Genomic DNA, 16,014 nt, shown 5'->3' with positions numbered 1-16,014 from the left:
TTGGACTGCAAATTTACACATAAATGTATAGATGACAGCACAGTCTTAAAGTGGAAATGGACAACTCCATTATTCTAATGCCATTGCATTGTGCAATCAACATTTACTTCATAAAAGGTTTAAGCAAAACACTTGTCTTTGCTTGTACCATACATTATTCAGATGCATATTTGAATATACATGATATGTGTCCTTCAGGGCTGTTGTCAGAAACTATTGATGTCACCTGTGTTTTTATTCTGAGATGTGTTGATTTCTCCATTTTGATGCTTAGCAGAGACTCTAGAGGTAAACTGAAACCACCTGCTCTTAAATGAAGATTGAATGAAGAATTTTCATTGAACATTTTAAATGAGCTTACTTAGGAGTAGTTTTTTTGTCTTTGTTGTCGTTTTGCTGTTTTTCTAACAAGGATAACCCTAACCCTTTAAGCCCATTTGGGCTATTTTTCCAAGGTGGGGCTTTTAATTTACCTGTCCGACCTTTTAGAATGGACATTAAGTTCTTGCTGACTTGAGGCCATTTTGTACAAAATGCAATAGTCACCCAGGGATCATTTATTTTCATTGAAAGGCCAGAGGGGAGGCACAGGCAGTCTGGCTGGCAGAGCATCAAGTGAGTGCAGTCAGGTGAAACTGTCATGTCTGAGCTCATCTCACACACATACACACACATATACACACACACACACACACACACACACACACACACACACACACACACACACACACACACACACACACACACACACCCCTACTCAAAGCTGAGCTGTGATGAAGTTTGGTGGAGTTTCACCACACGGTTGACCAGTCAGTGGCTGTCGTTATGACAAAAATAAAACAAAAAAACACTTGAACTTGAACTCCCTCCTCAGATGCATCATATCAGATTCACCAGGCCCCTGTTAAGATTTGAGAACACGATGTAGAGTAAGATTCAGATCCCAAAGATAAGTGTGTGACATGTAAATTGAATAATAGTACTGCTTGCTGGACAAATCTAGTTGTGTTACTGTCCAGAACATTTGGCCAAAAAATCTGTTACTGCAGGCATTAAGACTGGATTGGAAAAGCAGATCTGTATCCAGTCTACAGCACAGGTTCCCCAAACTCCTATTAGAGTAATTCTGAGTCCTGACCCCATCAGCAGGTCGGGTCAGGGCTACCTCATTGGCAGTTGCACCTTGTTCCACTCGGTTGCTTTGCTTTTTCACAGAGGTGCAATGTTTCTCCTACTTCATAGCTGTATATTGTAAGTACAGAAGTTGCAAATAATTGGCCCCACAAACTGCAATATTGCTGACCCATATGATTATGGAAGGATCTGCAATTAATGGTGCATTTGTGTGTAGATGGTGACAGATTAAGCTCCTTTGTATGCAAAGCTTTGTCTACTCATTTGAGACCAGGCAAAATTATGCTGACACTTCTTTTCCCCTATTGCTTTCACACATTTCTTGCCTATTTTTTTGTTTAGAATCTCGATTGATCCCCTGCTCAGCCTACATATGCTGAATAATTCCACATATCTTCAGTGACTGTACAGTCCAGCGTATTTTGTAGCTATTTCAAAAAAACGATTATGCAAGCTTTCTTAACAAATTAGTATTATTCAGGCTGTCCTTTCGGTTCACACATACGCAGCTGGGTCGTGTTCCTTCTCACAGCATCCTTCAGGTTGATTAAGCATTTGGTACATGTTGACAGATTGTCTGCTCCACCCACACGTTATGAAGCTTGTTTGGTTTAACCACTTGTGGTGCTCGTTGAAGCTCGGTGTTTGAAATTCCCCAACCCTTTTTGATGTACAAACCTTGACCTTAAAGTGCTCTTTGCTTAAAAAGTGTAATTACAGACTCACTTTGGCGCACACACTACTAAGGTTATTAGCAGCGATGGGAGCAATTATGTTGAGATCATAAATAGTTACTCTTGGACAGAGTGAGCAGCAAAATACGTTGGAAATTTTTGATAGTTGTCTTTCTATGCTAAGAATTGTGAGGAGGCTGTAGCAGATGCAACACAGTCAAGCAACTTGATCAGCAAACACAGAGGCTTCATCCAATTCACATATCTGTCAGCATTTACAGTACTGTGTGACACCCTGGGTGGTTATTTTCTCCTTTTCTGTTTCCCATTTTGCATTTTTCACTGCACTTCTACTGAAGCACATAAAGACATCCTCTCATGTGTATTTCCATTTTTTTCAATACTGTAATTTCTGTTTTTCTTCTAATTTTAGAAACCTGTCAAAGTTACCAGTTTCCAAGTTTCCAACAGTTCAATTAAAACCTACAGTTTTCATTATATTCCACTTAATTTCAAAATACCATGAAGGATTTCCAGGTTCTAAAAGAGTAACTTGTAAGTCTGTGAATAGGAACTATCCATTCAGTTGGTTAAGCTGGAGTAACTATTAATTAGGGAAGTGCCAATTTTCATCAGAATGAGCAGAGCCAACAACATTTGTCAGACACGTGGGTCACAGATGTTTTGAAATAGTCTGGTAAGTGATCGCTTCCTTCTTACTGGAGCTCTATGAATGGAGGAAAAATAAAATCAAGTATCTCAGTTGAATATGGCTCATTTTTGCATTTCTGTGCATTAAGAATGGCAGCATTCATTACGAAGATGAACATGTCCACATTTTCACATTGCAATCTATCCACTGGACCCGTTGTCACATTTTAGATGCACCAAAGTCCGTTTGATGGAATAGAGCTGGTATGAGAGAAGAAGACCCCACAACTACTTTTCCCTGTCCTACTGCTTCTCGCAGTGTGTGTGTAGGGGAACAGGAAACGAGCACAGCACCCAATTCTCTGAAATGTTGAGAGAATTTATAATTTTTGCCTCTCGGTTGTTAATTTTTCAGGTGAGTTGAAGTAAAGTGTTGGCGCTGCAGGAAAGGTGGAGAAGCGTGAAAAAATGGGCAGCTGCTGAATTGAGGCATATTTGTATAGTAGAAGATAAAAACCAAACCTGAAGGTGAAAGGTATCCAATGGGTGGTTGATGTTAATTTGTGACCGTCCACAGTTAAGTTTTATAAAAGTGGAATGTATCAGATTACACAGAGGGTTCTATTTTCTCCATGACTACAAACAGCACTTGAGCATTACAGCGTCATAAGATGTTTTTTCTCCCCAGGAGTAGAAGCTGTTCAGCATGTAGCTTTATTGCATTACTGTGCTCAGTGACTGAGAAGACTCTTCAGTGTAGGTGTCTGTCATTGCTCGGCTTGCTAGGACAAATGGGGATTTCCCTCCTGACTTCACTCGCATCACTTCAGAGGTTTTCAGAGAGTTGCCCTTGTTTTGTTTCCGTGCACCTTGTCACCTCTCTTTTGCCTCTCTATTTTCTATGTGAGTAGTTTGGATTCAGCTGCCGGAGTGCATGTTTTGAGAACAGCAGCCAGACCTGTAGGAGTCTTGTGATCTCTTTGTCAATGGGGCAGAGGTATCGTTTTTGTTTTTTATATATATACACAGTATAAGATGTTAGTGTTGCTCTTTTCTTGCTGCCCTGCCAATTTCACTGCTGCCTCATTGTCTGTCTTTTTTTGCTCTCAGGCTCTTCCTGCGTTCCTGTTAAAATGGTGTCACGTTAGTTCACTGTAGCTGTAAGCAACTAGCAAAATTCTATGAAACTTTTAAATGCCTGCGTAATGCATTTTGGGCCAGAATTAGCCCAAGAAAAATTGACTGCAATCCATTTTGCATTAGCAATATACACTCTTTGGGATTTATGGCTTTTTATTATTATTTTTTTTTTAAAAAGGATATCTCTTATTTCTAAGATATTTTGCTCCAGAACCCATGACTTTGGTCTTTTAGATGTTCAGAACTTAAAATAGATTAAATTAGTTTCTATCGATGCATGTGCATGATGCATATGACAAAACCAATGGCCCAGGGCCAAGTGATTGGCCAGTTACTGATGTGGCATGTGGCATGTTGATGCTAAAAGAAAGTTCAAAACCACTGTAAATCTGCTCATACATTATTGTATGTAGACCCAGAATACTACAACAACATGGGAGCCACTACAGATCTGCCATCTCTTGTCTTGCAAAAAAATAATCTAATGTTCTTTCTCTCACTCTTCTATCTTTCCCTATTTGCTAGAATCGTATTATAAATGGATTAATTGTGGAAGAAAAAAAAAAAAAAACGTAGTTTCATTTGCCAGGCCAATGAACATATACGAAGTGGCAGTGAAACTGATCTACTGGCCAAGTCAGCCAGTGGTGAAAAAATGTTACATTGGACACCAGCAGAGTTATAGTTCTTTTTAGTTTTTTGAAATACATTTTGAGCCTTTTTGAGCCTTTTTCTATTATGTCACAGGACAGCCGTAGATTATGACAGAAAAGGGGGAAGAGAGATGGGGGGCGACCTGAAAAACAAGTGTCCACAGGTTGGAATCGAACCTGTGCAGCTACTAAGGACTCAGCTTTATATATGGGGTGCACGCTCCACCAAGTGAGCTATCAGTGCACTCAGGGTTATACTCTGTTAATCTTTTAAGACCCAAGCCAAGCTGACTTCAGCTTCCTGAACTGTCACTGGTGGAAGGATGTTTGTAAGCTTTCCTCTGATTTGACGCGACTGGATAGACTGCCATCCTTGTTGCTTTGCTGCTTCTTTTTCAATCCTCCAACTTCCTCCTGTGCTTCTTAACATTTTCATTCAACCCCATTCTTTCTTCTAATCCTGTGTAAATTCTTAATGGTTATAAATAAAGGTAGCTTTAACTTTCACTTACTTGCTAATAGAATCTATAGCATTCCTGAAATATGTCCTTTACATTTTTAGCAACATATTTTCTGGTGCTTGTCAGAGAAGAAGACATGAAATGGATGATGCTGGGAGAGCAAAATGATCTTGAGTGTAAACATGAGTCGCTGCTGTCTGATCTAATTACAGGTCTTGTTTTTCCATGGGTGCTAGTTAGATACTACGAGTACTCATGTCTCATGCCCATCCCAAGTATGAAGCCATGTCGGAGGACGGAACAAAGTCATGTCGCAGGCGGAATGATGCAGCCATGTGCGCTGGAATCAAGTAGTTGGATCACGGATTGGTGTTTTTATTGAATTCAAAGATGGAGTACTTTTATCTTTTTCTGTTATCAAATATTTCAGACTTAACCTGTGGTCACTGTTTTGTATTTGAACGGTTTGATGAAAAACAGATGAAATTGGAGCTTTTTGAGATGATTTAAATTTCCCCTAATTTAAGGCCTCAGGCCTAAAAGTATATCTGCATCTCAGGCACTGTTTTGTGGTGTTGAATTGTGGTTGCGTCATGGATACCAAATTAGACTCTGACATTTGTGAAACATTAAACTCATAAAAACTAATTTTAATAGTTTGTTTGGACAGAACTGTTTTTAATCCATGTTTCTGAAGGTTCATCTTAAATGCACAGTGAATGTAACTTCTGCTGCTATGGGTCTCTTGGTGAGAAACGATGAAAACAAAAGGTGTAGTTTGATGACACTGTGAAGTAACATGGGATCATGGGAGTTGTTGTCTTCATGATGAAAATCTGACTTTTGTTGTGTCTTTCCTCACTCTATGACGTATCATTTGATGTTTCTCTGGAAGTTATAGCAACATGTATAGAATATTTCTGGGTTCGAACATTCAACTCAACAAATTATATAACAAAGTTATAGTTGTTTTAGGCATTTTAATGAAGAATTGTGCATATTACAACTTTAATTTAAGTGTATTCATCTTAACTTCTTTTCCTCTTTTTTTTGTTGTTTATAAAGACAAAAAAAGTGGACATAATACAGACCTAAAATAAATGCATAATACACATATTATGTCATATATTCTGTGATGTTTTTAGTTAAATGTTTTTTGGATTGGTCATTGCTGAGCTGCAGTAATGCTTTAGTCATCATTATCTTCAAACATGACACGGATGCAGCTAGAGATTTGCTCTCTCTGTTCTCTGGTGTCTATGGGAAGAGCAGAACTTTTATGTGGGATGCTGTAGCTGTTGTCTTCTTTGTTTCGTTCCGGCAGCCACCAACACTCCTTTGTGGTTTGGACAACCCACTCTCTCCTCGCTGCCTGTCCGACTTACCACCTGACGGGGTAAATGTACCAGTACATTGCCTGTGCTGTGTGTCAGTGTGATTGTGACTACTGTCTTAAGCCCTGCCAGTTTCTCAGCGTTTAGTGGTGGTGCTCTCAAATTCCTGCTAGACTTGATCCACGACCATCTCCTTGTGAAATGTACCTTTCTCCCAATATCATCCTCTCTCATCGCCATTTTAAAAATTATACTTTAAGTATTAATCATCAAGATTTGTATGTATTCAACCATAAGCATGTGTAGCCTAGATCATAGAGTTGTACCTACTTTTCTTTACCTATTGTGGTACCAAAAATCTGTTTCTTGTGCTTATTTTGTCTTTGTTGTTGGTGTATCGTCATTCCTGCTCCTCAAATCTTGTACAGCATGTGAAAGGAATGACAATTAGATTCAAGCTGACCCTTTATTAATTTTTACCTATCATATCCCCCAAATGTCTTTGGCCTAATCATTAAAGTCTCGAAAAAAGACCGCAGTTGACTGTTAGTCGGCTGAAGTCTTTGTTGTGTGTTCAAGTGCAAAGATGTGAGGCAATAGGAGGTGACAAACGTTTGATCAGTCTGCCTTTGTTGGCTTTGGGGTCAGCTCAGAGTATCAAATTTTCATCTCACAGCTTCTCAGATGAAGTGGCAATGTAACCTTTTGCTTTCAGTAAGACTAAACACGTCAAAATGCCTGACTTTCTCTCTGGTTTTCAACCTCAATGACTTTTCTGATGAGATTATGCAGCCAAAACATTGGCTGAGGTGTTTATAGTGTTGGGAGTAAATGATAAACTTTTTTCACCTCCATGTGACCATAGCATATTGTGACTCACATCTTTGCACATAAATATAATGCATTTCCAGCATGATTTTCTTTTTTTTCATACTGCAACTAAAACAAAAGAGGAAAAACAACCCAGCATTCTCATTCAGTCTGCGGAGTTGATCATCACTATTATAGTTCCTTTTAAAGATAATTATCAGAAGCTGGACAGTTTGATATCAGTGTGCACATTTGGACGGGGGACCTTCCATTCTCTGTTTACAAACAAAGCAGACTAAAGCAACAGGTTGTTTTGCTTTTACATAAATTATTTGTTTTTTGTTTTTCTTCACAAACTAAAACCACAAAACTTGCAGCTTCAGACTGTTATATAGAAGTGGCTTTTATAGGGCCCGTACATGCTATAAAATAGTTTGTTTTAATAAAACAAATAATAAAATCCTCTCATACTGTCCATTGCTGCAGCACCTCTATTCACCCTCTGTCTGAAGGCTACGTTTTAGTGCCTGTCTCTTTAAGGCCTCCCTATCGAAAAGTCCTGTCAGCTCTGATTGGCCAACTCTCACAGGCCTGAGCAGGCACTGTCCACTGTGTTTCTGCATCAGCATGGCCAGTGTTTTTTTTTTTTTTTTACAACTGTGGCTGTGCTGGGGGCATTGTTAAGGGCGGTGACCTTATAGTTATGACATCACAACCTTAGGCAAGCCCTGACAGCTTGTTTGAAAGCAGTCTCTGAATACAGGCTGTATGAATTCTTAATGGATTCAGAATTTCTGCAATACCTTTGCAGTATTTATGTACTCCTAGACCTGCTCTATAATGAAGGAAAAAATGTAAATCTCACTTTCTACAATATGGGACTTTTTAATGATGCTTTGTCTTACTAAGTTATAGAGGGTTGAATTGGAAATGTTTGCCAGGTTGTGTCCCCTTTGGTTGCTGCTGTTGTTTATCTTATGGCTGAATAATAGAGGTTAGCATTTAGATAGAAATAACGTAAATCCTTAAAATCATTGACCTGGCAGAGTATTGATTTAGTCATTAGTGTGAGTCTTTATGGCCAAATTTCTGTCTAGATGTGTCCTGTTGTAATGACACTAATTAAGCATCAATTCTCTTCAATCCATTTTTAAATTTTAGAAGGATCTTCTTCACTTTCTCAATATAATTTTTAGGGTTGTACCGATCCGATCACGTGACTCGGAAATCGGGGCCGATCACGCCACTGAAGACTCGATCGGGACTCGGACGTTACGACCCGATCAGAGATCGGTTTTATATATATTTATTTAGTCATTATTTGTATTAGATTGTTGATATATGGGCTATTGGTGATTCAAAATAAAAAAAATAAAATGAGTATTTACTACCACCGTTTACGACATGCGCATGCGCAGAAGACCAGCACGCCAGTTTGTTTTGAAGCGGAGTGGCGAGTTGTGGCGCACCATGTCTGCTGTGTGGAAGTATTTTAAAGTGAGTGACGAGAACGATGCAGTTGCAAACTGTCAGATATGTAAATTTGGGATATCGAGGGGTGGTAAAATATAATAAAAAATAAGGGACACCTTGGATAGTTTTCTTCGATCTTTTTAATTTTTTAAATGTATTATAAGAGTATCGGATCGGGACTCGGTATCGGCAGATACTCAAAAATCAAAGGACTCGGACTCGTATCGGGGGCAAAAAACCCTGATCGGAGCATCCCTAATAATTTTCATTTATAACATGAAAATGTTAGGTAGACATACAAGTATGTGTTTTCTGCTGGATCTGGTCCAATTTCAACTTCACTGATCCTACAAGTCTTTCAATATTGATTGATTGGTGGTGGTGGAGAGTGCTGTCGAACACATTGGGTCAAAATCTCCTACAGGTGCTCTATTGGGTTAAGATCTGGGGACCAGAAAAGCATAAAGGCCAACGCATATGATTCACATCATTTTCATTCTCATCTTTCAATCTTTCAGTGAGTCCTTGTGCCTTATGGAAGAGACTGCTCCCATCAGGATTGAAATATTTCATCATAAGATAAAGGTGGTGACTCAGAACAACTGTGTATTGATTGGCAGTCTCTCTTCCCTCTAAGGGACAATAGGACTCAAACCCCCAAACCAAGCCAGCAAAATGCCTCCCACAGCATAACAGCCACTGGATCCCCTCACTTCAGGGGTCAGGCATTCAGTCTCGCACCATTCTTCGTGTACACAGTCTGATACCGTCCTGCATTAACATTCTCAGCAGTGCTGCAACTGCAGATTATTTTTATTACCGATAAATCTGCAGATTATTTTCACAATTGATTGATTCATCGTGTAGTGTATAAAGAGCATTTTTCACAATTTTTGACACATCACGATTTCTAAGAGCCCAAACTGATGTCTTCAGATTGCGTCTTTTGTCCAACTAACAGTCCAAAACCCAAAGATTCTTCATTTGCTATGGTAACAGAAAGGCACCAAGTCCTTACTTATCCTTACCTTTATTGTAGAAGCTGGAACCAGCAAATGTTCCACTTTATTGTTTGAAAAATGACTTCTTTTCTTTTAATGGACTGATGGGTTAATCAAGTAATCATTGCAGCTTTTCCTTTTGCCTTCTTAAAATAAGAAAATAAAAATGGAACATTTCTTATCATGATCTTTTGTCAGAATCCACCAATTAATAACAACATACTGACATCTCTTTCTGATCCGATGTGTCATGGTGTGCTACCTATAAAAGGATTAAAAGGTAGAGCACATTAATTTCATACGTAAGGAAGAAGTGTGGCTTTAACAGTAGCCTGACAAACATTTTAAACTGAATCTAAAAAAAGCTATGTTTTATTTAGTGCGTCGTCCCCTGAAAGCACAGGGGACATTTACTTACAAATGGTAAAAACCACTCTACTAAAAATCAAGTGTTCATCCAAGCATTGCTCGATTTATATAAAAGGTCCACCCAAAAACGATTAGTCCTCTGAATCTGACAAGCACTGCCTGCTCATGGGCCTGTTTGAAGACACACATTTACTGTCATGCTGAGCCAGACATTTTTGTAAAAGAATATTTTATCAAAACCAGGCCAATCTTCATCTGAAAATGAACGGCTTTTAAGTCTTAGATGCTACTTCATTGACTGTTCCTTCATCTCTGTATGTTGCACGGAAATTAGTTGTAATATTTTAAGCTTCATTTGTACTGACTGTGCGAAACGCAGATCTTCTGTGGGCCACTTGAAGATTGAGACACTTTTTAAGTCAAAGCCCCACCATTATTATCCGTCCTTTTGGTGTTCCATTAACTTCACCATCTTACTTTAAAATACTGTTGTGCCCGCCTCAATTCTTGCTGTAAGAGATCGGTTGTTTCATAGTCTTTAAAAAAATTCCTTAACAAATTGCACTCTCAACACCAAAGCCAGCTTTTTTTTTGTGGAGGCAGCAGTCTCGCATTTGAAAGCAGTAACAATGGAATTTGCCATTAAGTCAAAGCAGTGCAATCAACATTGTTTGATCTATGATATAACCTTTAGAGACAAATATATCGTTTGATAGCAGATGATAAATGCTTGGCTGATTTTGTTGATCCACAGACTGTTATAATATTTTACGCAAATGAGCTTTAGTCTCTAATGTCAGTTTTATCAGCACAAAATGTACCCATATCCCCAGAGTATCCCCCTTGGGGCTCTGAGTCACATTTGCCATCCTTCCACGTTCATTCTCTGTGGAGCAGTTAAGGACTTTTACGTTTTAGCCAGACTGTCCTGGAGCACGGGAATAGCATAAGAGTTGGACTATATGGATGAGAAACACTTGTATATCAAGTTCCCACAGTGCAGATTTTGTCCTTAGGCCGGCGAAAGGCTCAATAAACAAAATTTAGTTTTATTGTAGAATCTCTGGATTAGGAATCGGTTACAAATCAAAAAGTTTTCTCTTGTTTTTTTTCTCCCAGAGGGCTGAATACTCAAAAATATCTGTCCATGTGTTGCATTTTCATATTTAGTCACAGGTCTTTTGGAAACTAATGATCTATTTAGTGCCGTGCAGCCAATTTCCAAATTCTGTACTTTAATTTCATGTCCCCCTTTAGCTCCGCAATGTGTTGTATCATCGCTCTGTGTGGTTATTCCACAACCATTGGTGTCCTGAATGAGTCAGAACACCGAGTATCATCACATGTAAAAAAGCATTATGGACTATTAATCAATAAGCCTCCACAATAATTTTAGTTTTAATACATTTTAAAAGTGTCCCCGTAGAGCATCAGCTTGAACTGAGTCATTTCAGTTTCACCTCCTTACTTATTTTTGCAGATACTTTGGATTAATAACTGTTCTCTGTGATCCACTTTTTATGTCTTGGGTCCTAAAGCCTTGCTGGTGGCCCCTAGAGGCCACAATGTTCATTATAACCTGCAATACAGCTTAGTTGGATGGAACAAATGCTGGTCCTGTGTATGAGGAAAGGCCATTAAAATTTTTATAGCTTATCTATTTGCTCCAAAATAGGAATGGTTCATCATCCAGGGAGAATGAATGTGTTCAGAGCATTCTCCTGAGAAACTGCTCTTTAAATTTTCATATTTGATATTATAGTGGTAAATGGCTGCATTTATATGCAGCTTTTATCCGAGTTGGAGACAGACACACACACACACACACACACACACACACACACACACACACACACACACACAGATTGCAGCACAGCCTCCTAAATGACATGGTCTATTGTGGCACTAAACTAAAGGTCAGGGTCTCACTGAATTACCTGGATTCATTCTGTGGGCACAGTGAAATCCGGCAAATAGTTTTTGACCAGACGGTGGCACCAGATTAAAGGTCAGGGGACCACAGATATGATTGGGAACAGTCTTCTTCTGCGTACCCTGAATATTCATGCAAGATTTCACAACACTCTGGCCAGCTGGTGACAAATCTTGCTTTAAATGTTAAATGGACAGACTGACAAACCAGCTAACATCACCATCCTCAGCCCCCACTGGCAACACATTTTCAGTGTTTTGGGTGTTTATACTTCATCTGCTTAAAACTGGTTTGCGCGCACACACACACACGTATATTGGCACAACATAACTGCATATACAAAGCAGTCACTGCAGTTTTAACTGAGTGGGTATTTCACAATTTACACCCTAGACGTTTGACTTCTAAAAGAGCATAGATAAGAGTCATATATATTACTAATGTTTGGGAGTAAAATGTCTGACAGCTAATGTTATCTACCCTGAGCTCCTGTTTCCAAGATGTTACTCAATACAGACACCTCGAGGAATTGCTTAGATTTTATGTGCATGTCTTCCTTTGTTTTTTTTCTACTACTGTAGGAAAATGTTTTTTCAGAGTAGATGGAGCTTTACAGTGGCACACAAAATTAAAGCTGAAAGCAGATACTCATATTTAAGACCACTGAGTGAGCTTACTGTAGTAAAGCGGGGGCGGTTAGTAGGGTGGAGTATGCCTTTGTCTCTTTCCTAGCCACAATTTTCCCAGCTGTTCCAGGCCTTGCAGACCTGCAACTTTTAGGTGACAATTTGTCTACAATTAGGCTATCACCGCCCAATATGTCCTTAAGTAGTGTCACTTTGAAAACTTCCCTGTCCTACTTTCCATAAGCTAAAATTGGATGCAAACACATGTTTTTGCTACCCCTTCTGAAGTAAAAACTTCTCTCCTGTTTCCTTAATAGATCCCTCGTGGAGGACGACGACGCTCACATGAAAGTTGCTCTGGGCTACGGTGATATGGGCATTTCTGCTCATCTTCAGGCATCAAAGACAGGCAACACTCGATTTTTCACAAGCAACACACACAGCTCAGTGGTTCTTCAGGTGAGAGTTCAGACACGTAGCGACAATGTCTCATGAAGAAGTGAATGTTGAGTCAGAATCGTCTGATAGCAATTTCTCCTTATTTGTCTTTTAGAGATGTTGTGAACAATAAATGCTCTAAAGTGCTGATAGCATTTTGGCGTGACAGTAATTCAGATTTCTTGTCACTGTTAAAATGAGACGAAGCTCTTCTGAAAATTCAAATTTCATCAAGACCCGCTACAAGACTACAAACTGGAAAATGTGTTTTTATTAAATGTCATTGCAGGTAAAAAAAAACTACATGGAAAGAGCTCATGAAGGGAATCAGAAGATACAATTTAATAGCTCAGATAATATTCCAATGATTAACCAAAAGCATTTGGGATTTAGTTTCTGCCTAATTTGATATGAAGAGTGAGCACAACAGGATTATTATAAACCTCTACTGATCAAGAATGTAGCAGAAAAGCTTTGATAGAATTAAATTAGTTCTTGAAGTGACCTACTTCCTTCCGTGTGTTTTGGAAAAAGGTTCATGCATATAGGATCGTATTGATAAAGAACAAACTAGAATCTTCTTGCATTGTAGCCACATTTCATATATCATGTCTTTTAAAAAAAACAAGAAAACAGCTCCAAAGTACAAAAGAACTGAATAATCTGTCAGAATTATAAGTGGAAAGTGAAACAGTTGATAATGATAATCAAGTAGAATTATTGTGCTTTCTGTAATATAAAATCGATATATTACAAAAACAGGAATTAAGAAAAATGGGTTTAACTACAAGTTATCAATGTCATCTTACATACAGTAGAGGATACTGTATTTCAGAATAAATTTCCTGTCTGCACTTGGTGGCTCCTTAAGTATGTCACGGCTGATTTGCATTAAGATCAACCAAAAGTTGCTGCAGTGGGTGTTGGTATGTCGCTGTTTCCTCCTGCCACAGCAATGGCTGCCCTTCGTCACCAGCCCTCATTTGAGATGAATGGCTGTCGGCTGCTTATGCTGCAAATGAATCTTTTGGTGTCAGAGCACAGTAAGGGAATGATAATGATTTTGCTAGGCCATCTGATCTTGTGCCCAGTAGCCACATTTAGTTAGTAGACTCAGCTAGCTGGTGCCGTTTGAATCCACCCACCTATAACTGGGCCATTGATGATAACAGGAGTTGTTGTAGTATTTTATGTATTGTATGTATTGTATGTTTTCTTCCCTGCATGCCATTAGGGGAGCTGTTGTGATCATGACAAATATGTTTCTTGTCATTTTAAAAAACATAAGTATCTTTGACCAAGTAGTGTACATAACAAAAAAAACATTACTGTCTGATCAGACAGGCCAGTTTGGGATATTTGTTACCAACTTGACCTAGGGCAAATCTCCTTAAATCTATTTACAGAGCCATTACAGAATGGGAATCTTTACCAAATCACATTATTCTAAAAAAAAAAAAAAAAAGAAAGAAATACGAGAGTTGCTTTCAAGAAAACATGAAAGATTACTCAACACGATTAACTGTATGAACAAAAAGTAGATTACGCATTTTGCTTGCTGATAAATGACTTAATGATTGATCTAATACATTGTATGTGTTGTCTGAATGTATATAGAGTATATAATTGTATGTTAAAATGTGTGATTCTGTGTCAGACTACAGGAAGCCTCGTTGATGTCATAGCGTTAACAGTAGAGTCTTTCCGGGTTTTAGGACTCATTACTACAGTACTCTATTGGGCTCCTAATAAATTAAATAATGGGACAGAGATTAAAGATGCATTTAACCTAACCATTTTCCCCATTTAATGCAGAAAGAATAAGGTGCTTGTCAATGAAATCAGGTGTGCAGATAAGTGAGTACAGTACACGTATGAAGAATGTAGTGAATACAGCATGTTTGAGGATATTGTGATTAAGGATGATATTTTTTGATTGATACATACTGAAATATGGAAGTATGTGATTGGACAGGAAATGCAGTTAAGCTGTAATACAGTGGCTGGGATTTGCAGATTTGTTTGCGTCTGCTCAGATGATCATGTAATTCCTCTAACTCAGAGGTCAGTTTCTCTGGAATAAAACCACTGCATAGTTCAGGTCCCAGTAACATGCATGTGTCACCTATTTCCTCCTCGTGTGTTAGGGATTTGACCAGCTGAGGATAGAAGGTTTACTATGTGACGTCACACTGGTGGCTGGGGACGGTGATGAAGCTTTCCCCGTACACCGCGCCATGATGGCATCCTCCTCCGACTATTTCAAAGCCATGTTCACAGGTGAGTCTACAAAGCCTGACCAGAACATCTGCTCAATAGTGGGTCAACCATTTTACTGGTAGCCATTATGCTGATCTTAAGCTTTGTTCTTGACGTGCTTGTTGTTGCTATGATTCATGCACTGATTTCTTTATATCTTCTTCCCTCTTGCACTGTATGCTCCAGTAAAGCATTTTTTATTCATGAACATATCCATGCTTATCATGTAATTTTGCCTCCTGAGAAATTATTCAAAATGACCATGTGCCCACATCCTTCCAGTATTGTGTGTCAGTGTTATGCATTCATGTTCATGGTCCTTTGTTGTTGTAATGAATGTGTCTTATAAGCCCGTTTCATATCCTTGGTGCACTATATGCAGAGGCGGAAGAACCTTGAGAACATGTAAATATCTGCAGATTGATTGTGAAGGGTATTTTTTAGGAATAGCAGATTAACTTTAAAATTTCCATTTTTTGAAATGGTAAATATTTCAAGGATGAAAAAAGGTAATTAAATGGAAGATTACTGTAATGCAGCAGGTTTGCTATTGCTTTTTTAATGGAAAAGTTAAGGAATGATGTTAACACAGATGTTGTCAGTTAAAGTGACCTCACTGCTTTGATTGGACCTTGTTTATTTTTCATGACTCAAGCTTTGATTAGTTATTTAGCACCCTATTCATTTGCATTACATTTTATATATACAGTGTGTGTGTGTATGTGTATGTATTGAAGTGAAAGGAATTGAAATGTTAGAAGAGTTGGTGGGGTTACTCTGAGTCTCATATCATGACTGCAGTGGAAGTTTGGTGATTTTAAAGTATATGATTTAAGATGAAGAAAGTCGTGCAATGAGAACAGACAAAGAGCTTGTTAAAGATGGAGTAAGGGAAAACCGGGCTGAGTGTGAGGGATAGCTCATTAGTGATAAGTGAGCTGTGTGAGCGTAGACGCTAAGTGATGGGATTCTGACTAAGACCTTCAATCCTTTCTCTCAACATAAGTCCTCTGAAAATGAAAACAATGCACTGACTTTTACACAATGAGGCATCTGAA

At 38.6% G+C, this 16,014-nt stretch overlaps 1 protein-coding gene across 1 annotated transcript in view; it reads left to right on the top strand.

Moving 5' to 3' along the window:
• Nucleotides 1-16,014, top strand: part of klhl13 (kelch-like family member 13) — a 40,597-nt gene that overhangs the window by 11,085 nt on the left and 13,498 nt on the right. The window contains exons 3-4 of the mRNA XM_073479804.1: nt 12,577-12,718; nt 14,845-14,977. Coding sequence (XP_073335905.1) covers nt 12,577-12,718; nt 14,845-14,977 — 275 coding nt within the window. The remainder of the gene's footprint in view (nt 1-12,576; nt 12,719-14,844; nt 14,978-16,014) is intronic.

Source organism: Pagrus major, chromosome 13 (assembly GCF_040436345.1).
Source record: "Pagrus major chromosome 13, Pma_NU_1.0".
NCBI lineage: Eukaryota > Metazoa > Chordata > Actinopteri > Spariformes > Sparidae > Pagrus > Pagrus major.
Note: the sequence above shows the minus strand (reverse complement) of the source record. Positions and strands in the feature narration are given on the sequence as shown.